This window comes from Ascaphus truei, chromosome 1 (genome assembly GCF_040206685.1).
Source record: "Ascaphus truei isolate aAscTru1 chromosome 1, aAscTru1.hap1, whole genome shotgun sequence".
NCBI lineage: Eukaryota > Metazoa > Chordata > Amphibia > Anura > Ascaphidae > Ascaphus > Ascaphus truei.
Genome location: NC_134483.1, coordinates 344,258,991 through 344,282,639, shown reverse-complemented (window position 1 = coordinate 344,282,639; position 23,649 = coordinate 344,258,991). Strand labels below are relative to the sequence as shown.

Here is a 23,649-nt window from a genome sequence, read left to right as displayed (position 1 = left end):
ACATGCAGGGTTGAAGGGCAACAATCTAAATGCTGATTCAATATCTGCTTTTGCCAATTGTTTCCTTCTCCCACAAGGAGAAACCCAACCCATACAAACCCTTTGTCAAATGAAGCATACTTGACCGTACACAATTCCCTCTCAATATAATTTACTTAATCCTCCTCAGGGAAAGACAAATGGTGAATGAAGCCACTTCTTCCTTCTTTGGAACAATCCCAAGTGGTGACACCCTTAAATCACCCAATGGGGGCACCCTGAAAAAACCCACCATCCACTCTAATGCAACCTCTCTCAACTTCAACCTAGCCACCTCTGTGTGCTCATAAACTGACAAATTCCATTTGCATACTCTGCCTTCTTTTACCAGAAAGGGGATTAAAAACACTTCCTTAAACCCTTTCCTTCAAAACTTCGCTGTACCAACCTGAGGATAACAGCCTAACTATTCTTCCATCATGCCTAAAACCACCGTCGTTTTCCCATTTCTGGTCAATCTCCTTTCCATAACCTCTTCCCTTCACCTACCTCTTCTGAAACGCCTTGCAGATGTGACATCTCCACCACACCCCCCAATTATATTGCCCAGCCGAGTACTGGCTGGCACGGTTGTCCTTTGAAAGGGTATGGATCTCTGTCACATCAACAAAGACATCCAGAGATCCCTATCCATACAATCCCGAGTCATGTTTACGTATCGAGAATTTCTGCCGGAAACCAACTTTATACTTCCACCATATCATACCCCCCATTCCTCTACAAGCTGACCACATTGTATCCACATATTTGAATAATGCAGAACTGTGCTGCGGGTACCTCTCACCTATTATACCTGCCAGGATAACAAGCGCTGCTAACCAAACCGCAAACTACCTTGGAAACCTCCTTTCTATGGTCCTCTCACCCTTATCCTTCTTTTCCTCTACCTTAAAGCCTATCTTTAATGTTACCAACTCCACATACTTTGCCTTCCATAATTTCTCACTGCCGCCGACAAATGTAATCCTAAAGGATTCACAACACGTATACACATCATACATACTCCCAAAAGTAGGCATCTCTCTATTTCCTCCATCCATACTCATTCCCCCCTCTGTCCTTTGACGGAGCAGGGCCCACATGCCCCGCCCCCGGTTTTAGTCTTCACCCCCTCCTATCCAAAGATACCCACAACTGACCAAACCCAGTATCTCCCTTCCATCAGTTTAATTGTACCCATAATCCCCACCACACACAAAAACACACATACCTTATTTACTACCCTTCCCTACAGTATCAACATCCTCTCCCGAATTTGACCCTTAAATATCCAATACGCTTCTTAATTGTAATAGGACCTGCTTTGCTTGCTGCTCAGCCCCCATCCCTTCACTCAGCGCCGGGAAAAAAAGCCTCCTGCCTCCCCAAAACATCCTGAAGATAACTTTATCCTGTCTGCGATCGCCAACCATACATATGGCTCAGCTGCTCTTTAGCCCCTAGATTGGCCGCATAAAATCCCCCTGCATCTCTCTAATTCCCACCGGGGCTTCTTCTGCCAGGATCAATTTCACCCCTCAACTGAGCAGTTATGGGATCGCCAAACCCTCCATCCCGATTCTCTCTCCAATCGAAAATCCCTCCGTCCTGAAGGGCCTTCACCCGCTTCCATAGGTGAAACATCTTTCTCACCCACTAATGGTGGGGCAGCCTCCTGTCCCTGCATTTTTTCCACCGGGTTTGCTTCTTTCTTCTGACCACATCCCTGACTTGCTGTTTTCCACTGGGGGCCACCCCAATGCCTCTTCCTCTGAGACTTTCCCATCTTTCTGTGTCTGGGGTATACCTTGAAGAGGACTTCGAACTTCTTCTAGAACCAACATGCACTCCCCCCCACAGACTTATTTTCCAAGTAGTCCAGAGCCTCCTCTAAAATTGACATGAAGCACTTCTACTGCACCCTCAGACCTGCCAGTGGTCGCTCCTGCCTCAGATGTGCATTTGCAGAGGCTCCTGCCCCAGTCTAGGACATTTGATCTTGGCAGTTTTGCCGAGACCAAATCTTCACCAGCGTTTAGCTGCAAGTTACTTCGCCACTGGGACCTGTCACCGCCGTCTGCTTTGCCGCCAAGTTAAGTTGCTAACCTTAACCCTTACCCTAAAACCCCTCTATCTCAACCACTAATACTAACGCTACCCCGTTTCCTAAAAACCTTAACCCCTTGCTCTAAAACTCCTTAAGTTAACCCCCTACCCTAACCAATAAAACCCCTAAAGTCTAAAACTTACATTCTTGTACAAGTGGCTGGTGCAGAGGATCCAGTGGCCGAGCGGCTGCGGTGGAGGATCCCTCTGCGGTTAAACGCAGCGGCCACTTGGTTGTGGTGGGATGGCTGTGACCAAATGTCCCACGCTGCTCCTGCCTTGTGATGTCCACCGGAGCTTACTTCCGGGTTTCCTACCTCATGGGGTTGTCTGGCTTCCTCCGTTGCCATGATCGCCGAATCTCAGCCCCCTTTCATTCTGACCTTCAGCCAGCCCGCACCACGTCTGCTTCAAAGTTTCAGTAGCATCCGATCAATCTCCTGCTGTTCCGCCATGCTTCTTTTCTCCCGTAGATAAGAACGCCCCCCTCTCCCTTAAATAGCCTAAAGCCCATCTCTTCTTAAACACAATACGACCAGTGGGCTAGCCATCACCCCGGTCATGCGCTCTCCCTCACAAGGGCCCCGGAGTTTCTCTCTCCCACCAAGTTAGGTCTAAGGACATTTTGGAGTGGCACACATCAATATGGAGGGTTAGGTAGAGAAAACTATTTTATTTGGAAAAGTCAAGGGGGTTTGTACTTTTAAATGTTAATGTGAATTTACATTAAGTATTATTGATTAGCCTTATTTTTTATACTTGCTTTGCTTGGTTCTGTCGATTGGCCCTTGTTCAAAATGCATCCAAAAAGCAGCAGGCAGGGTCAACCTCACTCCCGCTATCAATAAAACACTGTAACGTCATCGGGAAGAGGACATTGCGACTGTCTATCGGTGACCCTGCCGCAATGTTTACAGTTTTTGGGGGTCTCAAGTCAGCACACACACGCCAATATTGCTTTTGCTATTGCTGAGACAATAGAAATGTATTTCTTGCAAGAAATATGATAAAGGCAAAAATAGAATCAGAGCTCAAGAAGAAAGATCCTTTGAGAAGAAAAGAAAAAAACAATACACAATTTTGAGCAATTAAAATATTACCAGTATGGTTGTTTAATCTACATGTTTAAAAAAAAACAAAAAAGAAAACATACCAATCATCAACTTTTATTGCCTAAGGAGTCTGCAAGAAAATAGCCGCGTGAAAGCTATGCAGAACTGTCTGGCACTGATTAGGTTAACCTAAGGCTGATCTGTAAATAATTTGCTTTACAGAAAAATTGTACTAATGTCTTCTCTGTGACCCAAGGAAAATGATTAAAGGGTGGGATGATTTTTATATTATTGTTATTATTTGGCACAGGAGTCACTACTGGCGAGGCATTGTCTGAGGTCATTGGAAAAACGGCGTGCATTCAGGGATTTTGTTTTTCATTATTTTTTCCCAAAGATGACGCAGTGAAGCTAAAGATATGATTGTCTTAAACCAAAGAGAGAAAGAAGAAGAAAAAAAAAAATCTCACTTCAAGTTGGCTATTGGCTGTAGAAAACCACTTTCATTATACTGTAGGTTTCACAGAAATACACTTTGCAAAGCTTCTTAGAGAACAGACATAGTGTGCGAGTTCCCAAGAGTCCCCATTAATTCTGATCTAGGTCTATACCCGCTCAGTGCCAAAATATCACAGTCTCTCTCGTGATTCCATGACCCAGATACCTCACCTGCTGCTTTAAAAACACACAAGGCAGTCTTATGCCTCCACTGACTCACCGAGAGATGAATAATCAGCTCCAGGAGCAGCCAAGGGGTCATCTGTGCCAGCTCTTACACAACATATGGGCATTACTAAAGTAGTAGAAACCCCTTGACACACGCATGTTCATCTTAATATGTTTAGTATTTATATTAAGCATAACCCCATTATATGCTTTCAAATACCAAGAAAGGTTAATGAGTTAGGAGGAGTAATAAGGTGTTTTTGCACCCGGGGCAAGTCCCACTATCTTTTCCTCCCCCAGGACAATGACAGACACTGAAGCATAAACAGCACACTGACACACATACAGCAACACACACAGCACAGACACACACAGCAGCACACATTAACTCCTCCCCCCGACGCCATGGAGAGCAGGGGTCTTGCCGCTCTCTGCCTCAGTCCCGCTCTCTGCTCCTTCCCACCAGTTAAACAAGAATCTTAATATCGGTATTACTCATGAAGGTCAGAGCAATCGTCCAGGTGTCAATGGACAAAGTTTAGCATGTACAGCTGATGTCCAAGGCAGTTCAAGCAGCAGTTCCTCGAATTGTTTGATAGTATTTATTTTGGAGGAAGCATCTTACAAAAAAGTAACAGTTTTTTTTTTCAGTTATTCTCACACAACATAAAATAAGGGATAATTCAGATAGGCCTCAATAATAGCCCGAATACATTATGAACTCTTAAAAACACACACACACACACACACACACACACACACACACACACACACACACACACACACACACACACACACACACACACACCCTACATTTCAGTTGTAATACAATGTACATTCCAATAAGTTATGAATTATAGAGCTATGAGCACCAACCTACCTCAGTCGGGCCTGCGTACATCATTGGCGATGGGAAGATGGCTACCACCGTGGTCTCTGGGTCGAGTACTCCTTCTTCTAGCACTGCTGCGTGCTGTTTCATGCGCCACATCAGAGGGACATCGTCATCCTTTGTCCAGCCCCCCAACGGGTGAAGGAGAAGGACTGGGCGCCTGTAGCCCCGCTCCAGCAGCTGCTTGTGCGTGTCCTGCATTAGTAAGGCGTGCCCATTGTGCACTGGGTTGCGCAACTGGAAGGCGAAGACCGCGTCTAGTGAGACAAACGTCAGGGTCACCACAAAGCTGGCCAGCAGGAGCCTCCATTTGTAATATCTCCAGGAGTAATGTGTATGTACTAGTGCAGGGGTCCGCAAACATTTTGCCTTGCCACCCCCTGCCTTTTCTCCCCCCACAGCTTGCGCTCCTTACCTTGTCAAGCGTCAAATGACGTCGCAGGGTCATGTGACATCACAGCGTCATTTGGCGTCATGTTGCCGAAGTTGCAGAGGCCTCACGCGGTCCACCCGGCATTTCATTTAAATGCATTGGGGAAGAGTGTGGGGCCTCTGCAACCGCCGTCTCCCAGTTTGCACACCCCTGTACTAGTGCACCCCTCCTAGGTCTCTGCAAGCTTATAGTAATACATTATTACTACGTACAATCTTTGCCTACAACACAGCGTTCCATGTACTGTATCTGTTTGTCACCTCAGGAATCATTGGACACAAAGTCGCTTGATTGCTGTGAAAAATTGTCATTTGTTTGGGGCTATACACATTGATTGGCGTTTACCTAATGACAGCATTAGACTGTGGGTTTAAAAACACCATACCCGGTTGCTCATGTTTTTTTCTTTTAAAAAATAAATAATTAAGAGCGAAACCGTGTTATTTTCTGCTCCGTGGACACCCTGGTTTCCTAGATACTCACCAGTGTGTTCCTCACCTTTCGGGAGTTCAATATGGCTGCCAAATCTCACACGTACTATAGGCCACTGGATAGCAATTTATATGTCTAGATTAAAACACCAGAAAATACACTGATACATCTCAGGATCCAGGTGGTCCCCGAAGCTGAAAATAACCCCGTTCTGTTCCGAGGACACCATGGTTCCAATGCTGTAACAATACATTTATTTTAGGCGTGATTGCGGCTTTAAATCAAATTAAAACTTCCACCCTTATATCACGGATATGTGCTTATTTTGTTGCTTACAAGCCGTTACACTGCTACATTTGATAGTATTGTACAATTATAACAATTTGCACAATATTCACTTAAATTATTCATTAGTTTTTATTTATTTATAGGGTGCAACCCTTTCCAGGACTACAGTGGTGATGATATATTTAAGGGATTACATCTGATACATACTGATATTTTATGGAGTTTTTAAGTTAGTATGTAAAACAAGGTGAGCGGAGATTTGAGGATTTAAAATTCCTATGGCAGTGGTTTCCAACCTTTTTTTGGTTAAGGAACCCCAAGTGAAATTCTGAGGAACCCCAATCAATTCTGAGATCAGATGTATGGTAAAGTCTTCTGTATTTGATACAATTTTCAATTGACCAGAAAACTACAGGGAACCCTATTATAGGGCTGTCCGGAGTACCCAAGGGTTCCTAGGAGCCCTGGTTGAAAAACACTGGGCTAGTCCCTTTTCCCTAATCTCACAAATTGAACAAGTTTGTAGAGGACCAAAAAAAAATAATCTCTATTTCTCCCCCTTTCTTTTTATTCTTTGTCTTATAAGGACAAGGTGGGATAAAGCAGTGGGTGCCAACATTTTTTACATTGTTACACCCCCCTGCTCGAATAGATTTGTTTGCAAACAAAACTGTTTGACCGATCACAGGCAGTGTAATCTCCTGAGCTTGTTAGGGGAACACACGCTTAATAAGGCCCCAAACTGGGTCGCACCCCACAATGCCTCGTCACTGTGGATGCAAAGCATTGTGGGGAACGACTTTGGAAACTCATGCTGTAGCCGACAACTATACCACCCATCCACTAAGGCCTCATCCATAGTTCAAGATACAGAGTGAGCTACAGTACATAGCTCGCACTACAAAAAAACATGTGTTTTCCAAAGCGCATGGCCACAGTGAGCGCGCGCTTGCACGTGCATGTGAGATACAAGGATACCAAAAGCAGAGGAGACAAACTTGTTTGCTATTGCAGCGAGACAGCCTGGTCATGTGAGCGGCTAACAGCCAATGAAAATGTAGAAAGCTATTCTGCCTGGATACTGTTCAAATTACATTGTCAGTTGAGTTGCGCTTGCTGTGAGAATATGAACTCAAATATTGAAAATTTCATTTCTGAGGTTTACAAACGTGAACCTTTAATCCATACCATGACAAATTACCATTGATATTTCTATGGAGAGAAATTTCTGATGTATTGTCTATTACTTGTATATAAATGTTAATTTTAATTTTTTTCAATTGTTATTTCAAAGCATTACATGTTATATTTTCTTTTAACAAGGCATGTTTTCATGCATGACAATGTATATGTTTGCAGAATACTTCTGTAAATTGCAAGGCATCATGCATTTTATTATTTGCTAATGGCGTGTTCTCATGCTTGACACGCCCCACCCCATGTCATGACCGCGCCCACCAGCTCACTCGCCTACAGTGCACACATCGCCGGAGAGGAAAGCTTGTGCGAGGCAAGTAGCGCTGTAGCGATCTCACACGCTTTCACTATGGACAAAGCCTTATAGTAGGTGCAGTATTGGGTCATAAGTGCACCCCACACAGGCTCAGCAAACCCACTATTCTACCCGGGATCCCCCCCATTACATGTTTTTTGGCAAACCCCTTGGAGTCGCCTCACAAACCTTCTTTTGAGAATCACTGGATAAGAGTAAACACTGGATTAAGAAATACCCCCCCCAAATCATTTGTAGAGAAACAAAAGGAGCCAAAATATTTGCTTTTAGCATGGTTAGATCAGTCTAACAACAAAGCAAATAATATTATTAAAATCATTTTTTTCTTAAAGTAGCGGGCGGAGGGGTTACCAGCTGCCAGGGATTGCACTTTTAATTGAATATAAATCAAGTCGGCGTTAGGAAATGTACAAGCAATGCAGAAGTGCAGTATTTCTGGAGGTATTCACAGGGCTTTTGTTATTTCTTTGTTAAACTTCATATAAGAAAGGCAGCATTTGCCATGCTTAAAAAAAAAATGTATTGGACATGGGCGTAGTGTATTCTTTTTAATCAAATATGGAATACATAATTGCTCCAGCACATCTCGTACTTTCAGTAAAAGATTGTGCAGGCACGTCAAAGCAGATTGTGCAGGCGGAGACAATTGTACTGTAGCTACAGTACAGCTCAAACCCCGGCACAGAGACAGCCAAATCGCCAACCTGCTAAAGCGCTTTCTTGGACAATCATACCAATGATAACGGTTAGCAGCTTTTGTCGATGGCAAACATTGCAATGTGTGTCAATCTGCTTTATTCCCCATATACCATCAAAGGTAAAAATGCTGCTAATGCAGACACCAAAGGGAATAACCTGCTCTGTGCAATCACCGTATTTATGAATTTACCAGTTCATTCCAAAAATCTGCCCCGAACTGAACACAGTCATCCTAGTGTAACTTTCCACTGAGTTCGCTGGAACGTGGACCTTGAAGCACAAATCTGTAATGCACTGAAAGCCAAAAAGCATCAGGCTCTTCTGATCAGGAAAAATCCTCTGCATAACTGCAGGACTTCCAAGGCCTCACCAAGGAGAATACTCATCTAGTTTGCAAAGCAGCATTTGGTCATGCAAACGGGTGCCAAATTGCAACTCACTAAGAAATAGGGTGGATTTCGAACTCGTGTAAAACGCTTTGATTCTGCATCTCACGACTCGTGCCCAGAAGACATTGGGGGGGAAAAAAAAAATATGTTTCTCTGTATTCTATTTCTGATTTTCATCCAACAGTAAATATATGCAACGATGTGGATGAATAACTACATTTTCTTCTGTTTAGATACTACACATTTAATGGTGGCATTAAATTTACTTGATCAAAAAATGTGTGGTTTTTTTCAGGCCTTTGTTTCCCATTATCTATTCTTATTGCATGTGTCACTGAAAATGTCTCCAGGTACAATACAGGTATTTAGGGTTTTGGGGGAAATATTGTTATAAAACATTTGCAAAACTATTTGACCTTTTGTTCCCGACCTTTAAAATTGGTTAACGCTGAAATTCTAATTCTTCTCAATCTGCTTTAAAGCAGCAAAACATGACTAATCCTGCGTTTTGTGGTTTTTTTTATTTAATACACCAGATCTGAGCGCATGCGCGGCGGGACGACATGATGGCCGCTTAGCACGGAGCTCCTCCGATCCCCGGGCAGGGAAATAGCCTTAACAGATCATCGTGCATCTGGGCAGAGTGCCAAACCGCTGACAAAAGCTGCGGACCACCCAGGGAGATGAAGCTGCGTGCGGAGAAAAAGCAGGCAGCCCCAGCATCATCAAAACTCGTAAAGAACGCTGCGGAATCATCAAGGTTCCCAAGATGGCGGCCGTACGAGACCCCTTTCAGGATCAGATGGAGAGGCAGACGCTGAAGCAGATGCTGAAGCAGGGGCTGCAGGAGGTATGAATGACTGTACCAGATCCGCTACAAAAGGTGATCTTGACAACCTACTGAAAAGTATGGTACAAATGATCAACATTGCCGTGCACATAAGCCGCGATGCACGACCGCCTTGGCCAAAAGACAATATTTTTGTCTTTTGGCGCGGCGGCGGAGCATTGGTCACGGCGGCGGTTCAGCCAATCAGGGCGAACCAGTCGCGTGACATGGCCACACCCCCACCGCAATCTGGTCTTTCCCCCTACAACTCAAGCACAGACCGGAGATCGCGGCTCGCACTCATGCACGTGCCGCCAGGCCACCAGACGCGCGTGCAGGAGCTGACACTGGGGCCGTAGCCTAAACCCTGTGGCAAAATGGCCGGAGACTAAATGGCCATGGTGAAGTGCCCCATTCCTGTCATGTACCAAGTAACAAAAAGTTCTGGCTGGTAGAAGTGGGGAGAAGAGAGATGGAGACAGAGAGAAAAGAAAGACAGAGATGCTGGTCAGTGACAACAAGAAAAATGTGCGAAAAGGGGGGTAAAGAGAATAACTGAAAGAGAAAGAGTTTTGTCCTAGAGTCAGATTTTGGCCTTGAATGGTGTGAACAGGTCTTGTCTATCTTTCTGTTATGTCTCCTCTACAAGAACTTATGCCAATTTTGTAGCAAGTAACTGTGTACCTGCCGAAAATTGCAAAGTGACGCCCAGCGTTGAGAGACACTGAATTTATGCATGGACGCCTTCTTCCCTTTGGTATAAAATAGATGTACTAAGAATAAAGATTTAGTGCCTAAGTTATTCAGACTGAACACTGACTATTATATGTACTCTTTCTATCGCTATGCAATATGTAATAAAAAATTCTCTGGTAGACTGTTACCCTAAAACAAAGGTGCGCAAACAGGAGGGCGCAGCATTTTCTAGGCGGGGGGCGCGGTGCTTACAGAGACCCCACGCTCTTCCCCACAACATTTAAGTTAAATTCCGGGGGAGCGCCCGAGGCCTCTGTAACTCCCTGTTACCTGCTCTCAGCCGGCTTCTGGCGACCGCCATGACAACGCGGCGTCAAATGGCAACGTGACGTCGCGTGACATCGCCGATGACGTAGAGAAGGTAAGAGGGGGCGCAAAGGCAAAAAAGTCTTCCGCAGAGAGAAGGACTAAGGCCTCTATTCAATAACAACGATTCCTTTGTACCGTGTCAGAATAAGCTTTTTAAATAAGGGCCTAAAATAGAGCCTAGACATGAAAAAGAGGATGAAAAGAGAAAGCCTGAGATATACAACAGAAGAATAAAGGCCGCAAATTGAGAGACCAAAAACAAAAAAAAAGGGAAATCACAGGATTCCCCAAAGATCCCTATTCACTGCACTCCAAGACCATTTACATATAGAGGGGTGAAATACTCCCAGACCAAATAGTCTAGTTAGCTACTTTGGATACATCAAGTAACCGCTCCCAGCACTGTGAAAGGACAATTACCAATAAAAGCCAATAATTGGCAAAAATAATAAAACTTTATTAGATCAAGAACAACGGCGCATCAAAATAATACTACAATAATAGTCTAAAATAGCTACAAAGGGTGAACCACTCAAATAGTGAAATACGCAAAATGAGAGAGTAAGATATTTAGGGGCACGTATAATAAGCTCAAAGCGGCCAATTGCATTGAAGGGCTTCAAGGCTGATTAAGGCCTCGGACATAGTGCAGACATGCACGTGACGGAGAAAGTCGTGTCGCCCGGCGCCTGAGCGATCTGTGACTTTAGAGCGCTGCCGACAGGGAGGCGTGGCCATGACATCACGAGGCTGTTTCGCCCTCATTGGCTGAACCGCTCACGACGCAAAAAAACAAAATAACTTGTCTTTTTAAAAAAAAATTGCCGTGTGGTCACTCTTCATCGCTCGCGCACACTATGGGCAGCCAGATAGAGCAGCTGTATTTTGTTCCTGCTGGTCGCACCGTCGCACGCACCATGGCCGCGACCTAAAGCAGCCCCTTACTGAATATACTGTGACCCAGTTTCCCTGGTGTTGGAGAACAGTTTAATCCTATTCATTTGAATAGAGCTGATCTCTTCTTCAGGGATGCAGCTCCACATCGTATAGTGCCAGAGTCAGAGAAAGAAACAGAAATCCAAGTAACGGAGGTGATAAATAAAAACATAGCAAAAAGGCAACAGGAGAGTTTGGAAGGAAGATGCAGAACTGCAATGAAAAGATTAGTGAGAAAAAGAACATGTATACAATGTAAAGAGACAACAAAAATAAAAGCTGAAACAAGAAGATAAGAGGAAAAGTCAAGAAAATAGAAACTTAAGAACTGTACCTGTTCCGATCAGACACACAAACTGGTGGTTTCCAACCTTTTTTTGGTCAAAGAACCCTATGAAATTCCGAGGAACCCCGAACCCTCTCTAATAGCGTGTTTGAGATTGTATTGTATTGTATGTCTTTATTTATATAGCGCCATTAATGTACATAGCGCTTCACAGCAGTAATACACGTGGTAATCAAATAAATAACAGATAATATAAATAACAGATCATGGGAATAAGTGCTTTAGACATTAAGGAAGAGGAGTCCCTGCTCCGAGGAGCTTACAGTCTAATTGGTAGGTAGGGAGAATGTACAGAGACAGTAGGAGGGAGTTCTGGTAAGTGCGTCTGCAGGGGGCCAAGCTTTATGTATAATGTGTTCAGAATAGCCACAGTGCTATTCATATGCTTCTTTAAGCAAGTGTGTCTTAAGGTGGGTCTTAAAGGTGGATAGAGAGGGTGCTAGTCGGGTACTGAGGGGTAGGGCATTCCAGAGGTGTGGGGCAGTCAGTGAAAAAGGTTTAAGGCGGGAGAGGGCTTTAGATACAAAGGGGGTAGAAAGAAGACATCCTTGAGAAGAACGCAAGAGTCTGGATGGTGCATAACGAGAAATTAGGGCTGAGATGTAAGGAGGGGCAGAAGAGTGTAAAGCTTTAAAAGTAAGGAGAAGAATGGAGTGTGAGATGCGGGATTTGATCGGAAGCCAGGAGAGGGATTTCATGAGGGGAGATGCTGAGACAGATCTCGGAAAGAGTAGAGTGATTCTGGCAGCAGCGTTTAGGATAGATTGTAGGGGAGACAGGTGAGAGGCAGGAAGGCCGGACAGCAGGAGGTTACAGTAATCAAGACGGGAGAGAATGAGGGCCCGAGTCAGAGTTTTAGCAGTCGAGCAACAGAGGAAAGGGCGTATCTTAGTTATATTGCGGAGGAAAAAGCGACAGGTTTTAGAAATGTTTTGAATGTGAGGGGCGAATGTGAGAGAGGAATCGAGTGTGACCCCAAGGCAGCGTGCTTGGGCTACTGGGTGAATGATGGTAGTTCCAACAGTAATGTGGAAGGAGGTAGTGGGGCCAGGTTTGGGAGGAAGTATGAGGAGCTCTGTTTTAGCCATGTTGAGTTTAAGACGGCAGGGCCATCCAGGAAGATATAGCAGAGAGACATTCAGAAACTTTGGTTTGTACAGCAGGTGTAAGGTCGGATGTTGAGAAATATATTTGTGTGTCGTCAGCATAGAGGTGATAATTAAACCCAAAAGATGTTATTACGTCACCTAGAGAGAGTGTATACAAAGAAAAGAGAAGAGGTCCCAGGACAGAGCCCTGGGGTACCCCCACAGAGAGATCAATAGAGAAGGAGGATGTGTTAGCAGAAGAGACACTGAAAGTACGATGGGAGAGGTAAGATGAGATCCAGGATAGAGCTTTGTTCCGAATGCAAAGAGTATGGAGAATGTGAAGGAGAAGAGGGTGGTCCACAGTGTCAAATGCTGCAGAGAGGTCGAGTAATATGAGCAGAGTGTAATGACCTCTGTCTTTAGCAGCATGGAAGTCGTCAGTTATTTTAGTGAGGGGTGTTTCCGTGGAGTGAGCAGTGCGGAAGCCAGATTGTAGAGGGTCTAGGAGAGAATAGGTGAGAAAATGGAGCAAGCGAGAGAATACAAGACGTTCAAGGAGTTTAGAGGCAAAAGGCAGAAGGGGGACAGGTCGATAGTTAGAAAGACAGGTAGGGTCAAGCTTGCTGTTTTTGAGTAATGGTATGACTGTTGCATGTTTGAAGGAGGATGGAAAGGTTCCAGAGCAGAGGGACGAGTTAAAAATGTGTGTGAGCATAGGGATTATAGTAGGAGCAAGAGGTTTTAGGAGATGGGAGGGAATGGGGTCAAGAGGGCAAGTGGTAGAGGGAGAAGAGGCGATCAACAGCGACACATCCTCCTCTGAGACAGTGGAAAAAGAGTCAAGGAAGGCAGGAGGAGAGTTAGGAAGAGGTGTAGGATGGGAGGAAGAAACAGAGGGGATGTTCTGACGTATGGATTCCACCTTTTCCTTAAAATAGTCAGCAAAGTCCTGAGCAGAGATGGCAGCTGAGGGTGGTTTGAGTAGAGTATCAAAGACAGAGAACAGTCGGCGTGGGTTAGACTTGTGCATGTTGATTAGTGCAGAAAAGTAGGCTTGTTTAGCTTGCGAGAGGGCAGTTAAAACAGGATAGCATAAATTTGTAGTGAAGGAAGTCTGCGAGAGTGAGAGACTTCATCCAGAGGCGTTCAGAGGAATGAGTGGAGGAACGCAGCATGCGCGTGTGGGAATTTAACCAGGGTCTAGGGTTAAAAGGGCGAGTGCGGCAGAGAGAAGGCGGGGCATGTAGATCAAGAGAGGAGGACAAGACAGAGTTGTAGTTCCTGACCAGGTTGTCAGGGTCTGTAGCAGAGCTGAGAGAGGAGAGGGAGGAGTGTAAAGTGGACTCAAAGTCAGGTAAGTGAATAGAGCGCAGGTTTCTGCAATACCGGGGGGTAGACGGAGGTGGAGAAGGGGAGAAGCGAGATAGAGAGAATGAGATGCGGTGATGGTCAGAGAGAGGAAAAGGGGAAATGGAGAAATCGGAGAGAGAGAAGTTTTTAGTGAAAACCAGGTCTAAGTAGTGGCCATCCTTGTGGGTGCTGGCTGCAGTCCACTGTTGAAGGCCAAAAGAAGAGGTTAGAGAAAGAAAGCGGGAAGCCCAAGGGAGAGAGGGGTCATCAATGTGGCAATTGAAGTCCCCAAGGAGAAGAACAGGGGAGTTTGAGATCAGATGAATTGTAAATTCTTCTGCATTTAAAATGAGCTTAAAATTACAGGGAACCCTTTAGGGACGCCCGGGGGACCCTAGGGTAGGAACCCTGGGTTGAAAAACACTGCACTAAACACTCACATGGGGAAACCCTAAAATGATTGAATACGGTTTATAAATAATGCCACGATATGAATTAAATATACGGTATGTGCACCAACAGAAAGGGCCAAAGCAAACAGAGAGGTTATCAGTTCTAGTAATAATTTATAAGCCTACAGTGTGCACACTTGTTTGCATGAATAATTACATTCAATATTATTTTCATTAGCATGTATTAATATTGCTTGCATATAGTGATCATACTTTTCCGGTCAGAAAAACAGTTCAGAATAATTCTTGATAACCAACGCAATAAATCTGATGTATTAATACAAGACACAACCTAACCATCACTTGGAAGTGCATTGATAATACAATCATCACTTTTTCGAGTATTAATTATTGTTAATTATCGTAAGCTAAATACTATGTTTATAGGAAGGAATATTAATAGGCGAGCAATAAATATATATATAAAATAAGTATATATATATATATTTATATATATATATATATATATATATATACATACATATACACATATACACACACAGTATACATATAATAATTATTATTATATACAGACAGACACGCACACACAACTGAAAAATACAGTTTGGTATAGTTTCTGTATAACAAGTGTGCAGAGCGGGTAGGCCACCCAGACTACACTAACTGTGCCAGAACCGCAGCATTGCCCTCTCATAAGCCCCCATGTTTATAGCCTCTACCAAGTGGGTTACATATGTCCATACATTTTGGTTCATTTGAAAACATAATTGTTTTGAGGCCAAAAACAAGAACAAACGGTGTTGGCTGTTAACAGTCTGTGAAAGTTAAAATAAAAACTAGAAATTATGTTTGGGTCCATGGCAACAATTCCTCTAAACGTCCTGTGTGTTCTAATGTGGCAGGACTCTATAAGTACATCATTTTCTGTAAAAGAATATTCTGTATCAGAACCCAGGAAAAAAAAAAAAAAATCAGCCATAAATGTTTTACTTGTCCATTAACACTCAAGTGCCACCCAAAAAATATTTAGTTTCTATGCTTTCTCGCAAAGTACCAAGTTCTCTTTAAGAATGTGAAATTACATTTCTATCGTGAATTTTTGTGAAATGGGAACTGCAACTGATGAATCTTGTCACACACTCAATCTTCCACCCTTCGCAAAATCAGAGGATGTACGAGGAACAGAAACAGAGCAAGAGGTGCAGACACTTAAATATGAATTCTACTTCAATACCCATAGAGGGAACTCCGGCAGCTATGATAACCCATAGAGGGCACTCCGGCAGCTATGATAACCCATAGAGGGCACTCCGGCAGCTATGACAAATCATAGAGGGCACTCCGGCAGCTATGATAACCCATAGAGGGCCCTCCGGCAGCTATGACAAATCATAGAGGGAACTCCGGCAGCTATGATAACCCATAGAGGGCACTCCGGCAGCTATGATAACCCATAGAAGGCACTCCGGCAGCTATGACAAATCATAGAGGGCACTACGGCAGCTATGATAACCCATAGAGGGCACTCCGGCAGCTATGATAACCCATAGAGGGCACTCCGGCAGCTATGACAAATCATAGAGGGCACTCCGGCAGCTATGATAACCCATAGAGGGCACTCCGGCAGCTATGATAACCCATAGAGGGCACTCCGGCAGCTATGACAAATCATAGAGGGCACTCCGGCAGCTATGATAACCCATAGAGGGCACTCCGGCAGCTATGACAAATCATAGAGGGCACTCCGGCAGCTATGACAAATCATAGAGGGCACTCCGGCAGCTATGATAACCCATAGAGGGCACTCCGGCAGCTATGACAAATCATAGAGGGTACTCCGGCAGCTATGATAACCCATAGAGGGCACTCCGGCAGCTATGATAACCCATAGAGGGCACTCCAGCAGCTATGACAAATCATAGAGGGCACTCCGGCAGCTATGATAACCCATAGAGGTCACTCCGGCAGCTATGGCAACCCATAGAGGGCACTCCAGAGCTATGACAAATCATAGAGGGCACTCCGGCAGCTATGGCAACCCATAGAGGGCACTCCGGCAGCTATGGCAACCCATAGAGGGCACTCCGGCAGCTATGGCAACCCATAGAGGGCACTCCGGCAGCTATGGCAACCCATAGAGGGCACTCCGGCAGCTATGGCAACCCATAGAGGGCACTCCGGCAGCTATGGCAACCCATAGAGGGCACTCCGGCAGCTATGGCAACCCATAGAGGGCACTCCGGCAGCTATGGCAACCCATAGAGGGCACTCCGGCAGCTATGGCAACCCATAGAGGGCACTCCGGCAGCTATGGCAACCCATAGATGGCACTCCAGCAGCTATAAAACCTACAGAGGGCACTCCGGTAGCTATTCCTTGGCCCTCAAAAAGTACAGAGCAGTGTGGAGTCCAATAGAATGTTTTGAATATCATACGGCAGAGTTCAAAGTCATTCTTTAATCAAGGAAAATGAATCTTATGGTCTACACATGAATATATATATATATTATTTTAATATATTTTAGGAGGATGGATACTAAAGGTTGGGGAGGGAGGCACTAAACATACAGTAAGACTAACAGGAAAGAGTACAGAAACTAAAATATGTAATCTTCTGCTGGATATAACCATTTCCAAGACATGCTTCCCAATTTATTGCAAAATAACTGTCCAACTTTGTACTGTTTGTGAACTGCATCAAAGATATAGATACTTCCGTGTGTCTAAATCAGGGGTGGGCAACCTACTTTTCAATGTAGCCACAGGTGTGGCGAATTAGAAGTGAAAATAGCCACACCATGTAAAAGTAAAAATTGAGATATTATGTTGCGCATGCGAAAACAAGTTTATAAATTCCCAGGCCCGTTCTATAGTGTGTGCGCGCGTGCCTGTGCGAACGAGCGTGCACGTGACACATGCTTTTTGTGTGTATGCTGTGAGCGAGTGAGATACTGTGTGTACAGTGTGTGTGTGTATTTGTATATGTATGTGTGTGTGTTATAAATAGGTTTGAAATAAATAAATTAATACTTTAATAAATTATTTATTAACATTGTACATGCGTACATGCACACATATACACACACATTTCAGCGGCGGTAGCAGCGCAAAATCTTTCTTTTCCTCATCTTTCCCCGTCGGCTAGTTACACGCTCACTGCCGTGCGCACGCGCGGCACCATTATAGAAAGGCTGACTAACCTCAGCCAACTATAACTGCCGTGCGCACGCACTATAGAACGGCCCTCAGATCGCAAACTCCCTCATCCTCTCACCCCCCATCATCCTCCTCTCACGCCACCACCACTACCACCATCATCATCATTGCCTCACCCCAATCATCATCATCTCATTTAATACCCCCTCATCTCCCCCAGCACCCTTTCCTCTCCCAGCTCCCTTTCCTCTCCCAGCACCCTTTCCTCTCCCAGCACCCTTTCCTCTCCCAGCACCCTTTCCTCTCCCAGCACCCTTTCCTCTCCCTGCACCCTTTCCTCTCCCAGCACCCTTTCCTCTCCCAGCACCCTTGTCCTGCCTCCAGTACCCTTGATCTCCCCCAGCACCCTTGTCCTGCCCCCAGCACCCTTGTCCTGCCCCCAGCACCCTTGTCCTGCCCCCAGCACCCTTGTCCTGCCCCCAGCACCCTTGTCCTGCCCCCAGCACCCCTGTCCTGCCCCCAGCACCCCTGTCCTGCCCCCAGCACCCCTGTCCTGCCCCCAGCACCCCTGTCCTGCCCCCAGCACCCCTGTCCTCCCCCACACCCTTGTCCTGCCCCCAGCACCCTTGTCCTCCCCCAAACCCTTGTCCTGCCCCCAGCACCCTTGTCCTCCCCCAAACCCTTGTCCTGCCCCCAGCCCCTTTCAGAAGCCCCCTCATCAGCCCCCCTCCCCCATTCCTACAAGATCGCGGCACAGAGGCTATGGAGGGAGTGGTGGCGGGAGGGGGGGAGGAGGGAAGCGCAGCAGCACGTCAACTTCAGCTGTAGCCGGCTCGGAGGGGAGCACGGTAGCGCGTCAACTTCTGAAGCCGGCTCAGAGGGGAGGGAGCGCGCGCATTCGGAGCCCTGAGCGGGCGCGCGCATTACGTGCTGGAGTGCGTGCGCACGGCACACATGTGCTGAAGCAGCCGGGGGTGAGGGAGGAGAGCGCGTCACACTGCTGGAGCACGCTCCTTCCCTACCAGGGGAGGAGAAAGGGGGGGCGGGGCACAAGTAGTCCTGGCGGCCCTGTTCGCTACAGTTTCAGTGCCAATTCGCCACAAGTGGCGAATGGCGACAGGGTTGCCCACCCTGGGTCTAAATCCTGAACGATCCCTGTGATAATCCCTGCCGGTAATGCAGTTTTATTCATAGATGTTGAAAATTCTGTAAGCAGAGTATAAAAATACCTGTCTAATATTTTCATGGAATTCATCATCAAGGTTTAACCCATTAATGCAGGAGTGGCCAACTGCAGAACTCAAGGCTCAATCAGTGGCTCAGTCAATGATTGTTATCATAATGATAATCATCATACTGACTGAGCCACCTGTGAAGCAGGGATATCCTGAAAACCTGACCTACTGGTGGCCCTTGAGGTCTGGAGTTGGCCACCCCTGCGTTAACATATAGTAGTTGTCAGAGCCGCTTTATACATTAGGCCAACTAGGCACAGTGCCTAGGGCCTACGAACCTTTTAGGGCCTACAATATTTCACTTGAAAAATATCTAAACAAAAAAAAAAAATCACAAAATAACAGAAAACAGCAAATTTTTATTTAATATGCCTTCGAAGTATCAATACCTTTAAATATCGATACAAAAGTATCGAAGCCAAATATCGCTAGTATCGAAAGAAACAAGCAAACGATGAAATTAGCATAAAAATTAGTAAAATTATCGGACACACGGGCCTCTAGAAATAAAAGTGCCTAGGGCCTACGAAGGTCTTAAAACGGCCCTGGTAGTAGTCAGTAGTTCAATTTGGCCCTGCTGTATGTAATGATGTCGTTTTGTAATTCGCTAAATTAAGAGGACATGTTGGTGCCGAGATCGTGATAACAAGTAGTTTGTGAATTCGCGTTTCTTGTTTCAACATGTGAAGTAGATTTTTGCTTAAATGTTAATTTAGCGTTACAAAAACAGATTACTGCGCTGGCACAAACAGCCAAGTACAAATAACAGGCGCCGTCTAAAATATAAACTTGTCAGACATTTTTAGTTTGATAAACATAACAAACAAGTTTAAAAATATATATATATATATTTTACTAATAGTAACAGGGTGTGAGTGAGGAACAAAGGAAAGTTCTGGATGATGAGGGAAAGTTTTGGATTACAGTTTAACAATGCAGAAGTATTTATAGCACCATCCGAGTTATTTCTACTTTCACAATGGTTCCCCCATTCATTTCTTAATCTACAATCAAAAAAAATAAAAATGTTCTGAATACACAATTTTAACTCATTTCCTGCTGGAGGGGCTGGGCAGAAATATTGTCAGGATGCTTTGGAGAACTATTTAAGGGTGAAGGGAGTAACCTTTCAGGGGCCTATTTAATATAAGCTCAAGCAGCCATTCAGGCCGCCAGCAGCCGAAAAACTTCCATCGATGCCGATGGGAGTTTTCAGCCGGTGGCTACTTCGGACTATACTGAATGGGCCCCATAGTATTTGCACAATCTCGTTAAGTGAATATGTTTTTTCAGAATGTAAAAGCTCTCACACACACAGCTCTGAACTACACCAGAGATGCGGAGACGGCCGTGTGGCTGCTACCCGCACACATACTCGCCTTACTGTTAAATGTCATACACTAAGAATCTCGCGTTTCATTTGTGCACTGGAGACCATCCCTGCCATATAGATTTGAATGGAGAATCAGTCGTTTAACAAGGAATTATTGAATATAGATATGTTTTAGCGGCTGCTTTCACTAATGCCGTAAAACGGTACGTTGTCCATAATTAACGTATCAATTCCAGGATGGAAATAATACCTCCACTTAATGGAAGAAAGGAAACCAAATTAGATACAAGAAGAAGAAAATGGTACATATTTTCTTTTGTGGGGTGTGTATATAATAAATTAAGTAACACAGTGCAGTGATACAAACACATGCATACCCTCCAGCAGAAGGTTATTAGGTGTTCTTCTTGGTTACCAGTTACACTCATAGAAGAAAAACTAAGTTTAGTGTGAAATGCCAAAAATTCCTCTTTCCTTTGGCAACATAGAACAGGCGAGTGTTTAAATCAACTTACCGGCATTCAGGTCTTTAAATTTTTGCTTTAGTTCAGCAGGGGTCAGTCTGTACTGATCCAATCCGTCTCCCCAAGAAATGCGATCAAGGACTTGCAGATCTCCTCCCACCAGCCAGTCGCCGCTCTCCATCACCATCTACAGCAAGGCAGGGACATGGCAAAGAGGAGAAGATCAGAGGGAATATCAAGGCCGAACAAAATAACGTACTACTGGTAGGCAGGAAAAGGAACAGCAATCGCCGCGTAAACAAGGATCGAAGTGAAACCAGTTCTGAAGCAGCTAAACAGTGTAAAACAAGAAACAAAGAAGTCCAGAGCCACATCAAATGTGACAAAAATACACAGTGAAATACCTATATATCTCTTGAAAAAGGGGTCATTTGGCCAAAGCGTATAAGCCTTCGAGCCACTTTCAAAGCATGACCATAACATCGCAGGTCCTAAACAGTGCCCTCTATTCAGCCATTTACAGTATCTAAAGATGCTTGAGTAGGTGGCTCTGCTTTTTTAAAGCCTGGCTGTTAAGAAGTGTTTATACTAGTGAGACTCAAACATGTAAATACAGCAAATGGATTAAGTCAACAACCAATAAGATTAAAAAAATAAAAATAAAAAAAGAAGCAGCTTTCCAGTATGACCTTAATGTATGGGTGGTCCTTGCAGGTTGTTCCCCACTGCCTGGCGCAACGTTCCTCTTTTCTGTGCTCATAAAACTCAGGATGACGAAGAATTGCCACACGCTTCCCTTCATGAACAAGTGTAAATGCTGTGCATCCATCAAGCCTCTGCTTATCATCGTTGCTAGCAGTCAGCACGACTGGCACAGACATGTTAATGACACCTCCTACCATGGGTGGAAGAAAAGAAAATGTGAGCATAATAGAACGCAAATTCCCCCAAAATATATCTAAAATGCAGATTGTAGAAACCTTGGGTTAAAGGTGGATTTATTCTTGGAGTTGAATAAATACCAATAATACAATTGCTGATTTGTAATAATTCCATGTGTCACGGAATAGAACATGCATCACAGCTCGACCCCTCACAACCTGGCTTCCATACAGTTCCCCCCTAAATCTGGTCTAATATTCCCTTTCTCCATCACAGTAAATGGTACTACCATCTACGCTGTCGCCAAAGCACATTGCCTAGGAGTGACATGTGACTATTTCCTTTCCTTCTAACGGCATGGCTAAAACTTGTCGCTTCTTCCTCTGTAATATTGCCAAGATCCGCCCTTTCCTGTGTCACACTACTGCTAAAACTCTAATGCATACCCTTATCCTCTCCCGTCTGGATTATTGTAACATAATACTAACAGGTCTCACTGCCTGACAACTTTCTCCTTTGCAATCTATCCAAAATGCAGGTAGACACTGCGGAGCGGCGGCCAGAGCTACTACATATAGCAGCTGAGACTGCTATCTCATCCCTCAGCACTCCACACGAGCAGCTGAAGGAGCAGAGCCACTGAGGGTTTGATCACTTCATTTACTTTTCTCATTAACCTTTCACTGACTGTGTGGACTCCTGGTGCTCATTTGCCAGCTGCTTTCTTGCAAGCTGTGTTCAGCTTTTACTGTACCATTAGTGGATTCTTGCTGCCCTGCTATTAGCTGTTTAGCTGTATTTAGCCTACACTATATGTTTGCTATCTATTTTCAGGGGTGTCTGATTTGACCAGGTATAGGGGAAGGGAGGCTAGGGAAGTACCTCTCAGTCCTTTTGGACCAGGGGGAATGGGCCAGATGAAGAGGTAGTCCCTCGAAACGTCGCCCCCCTAGCATACTTTCCGTTCTCCGTTTTTTGTGTATATTCCTTGTGTTTCATGTTTTTTCCCCTTTTCCTTTCCCCCCCCCCCACTCCTCACTTTGTGACATGCCCATTTATGATGATACTGGTTTCTGCAAACACATTTGATTTATTTCTGGTTCATTTTATTATTAAATGTTTATTCTGCATTACAACTGTTTTCATCATTTAGCTATTAGACAGTGAGTGCTGGTACTTACGTAGATTTGCTAGAATAAATTAACTTTCTCCCAAAACAGTATCCCCTCATCCCTCTCCTGGCTTCCCATGACATTTTGGATCACCTACACTCCTTTCAACATATCAGTTTTGATCTTGCTATGCCCTTGCTTGTCTCCTGTGCTCTACCCATAACGGTCTCCTCTCCACCACTTTTCACCTCTACTGCTCTCTTGCCTTAAACTTTTCTCCCCTCACCTGTAGAATTCCCTCACACTCGGTATATGCCAAGCATCTTCTCCCCCACTTAAGACAAACCTTAAAACTCACCTCTTAGGCACCGCTTATAGTGCCGGCGACGCAACGTCAGGCTACGGTCACTGGAAAAATCAAATTGAGATGACTTCCAGCGATCGCGACCAAGCTGTTGCTCCATCGCGTCGCGCTTACTATAAGCGCATGCGACGGCGGCAATGCATTTGTTTTGACGCATCGTTGTCGCCGTCACTATAAGCACAGCCTTAATTAGGCATTTCAATAGCTTGAATAAATGGCTATTGTCCCACACCCACAGTTACTTCTACCAACCATTGTGGCCAAGCATGTATTTTACACTGAGAGTCGTGCGCTGTCTCTTTTTCTTTTCTATGTACATGCATATATTACCTCCTTTATTCACTAAACAACCTTTTTGATCATGCACTCAGAGTTTGCACTTTTCTTCTTTTTACTTATTTGAGGAGTTCAAGAGTAAGAAGACTGTGGATCCATCAAGTTGGATATCTGAGAAGTTACACTGTGGGCATTTATTAAGTGAAATGAAACAGTAAGTCAACCTACAGGCCATTTACTGGACTGTAACCCAATGTAAAACTCCATTTCAGATTTTAGGACGGCAGAAGTAGAATTACAAAGGGGAGT

General features: G+C 44.7%; 1 protein-coding gene across 1 annotated transcript in view; it reads right to left on the bottom strand.

Moving 5' to 3' along the window:
- Positions 1 to 23,649, bottom strand: part of PAPSS1 (3'-phosphoadenosine 5'-phosphosulfate synthase 1) — a 119,923-nt gene that overhangs the window by 33,375 nt on the left and 62,899 nt on the right. Inside the window, exons 8-10 of the mRNA XM_075608454.1 lie at positions 21,396 to 21,601; positions 20,758 to 20,893; positions 4,723 to 4,991 (exon numbers count right to left, since the gene is read on the bottom strand). Coding sequence (XP_075464569.1) covers positions 4,723 to 4,991; positions 20,758 to 20,893; positions 21,396 to 21,601 — 611 coding nt within the window. The remainder of the gene's footprint in view (positions 1 to 4,722; positions 4,992 to 20,757; positions 20,894 to 21,395; positions 21,602 to 23,649) is intronic.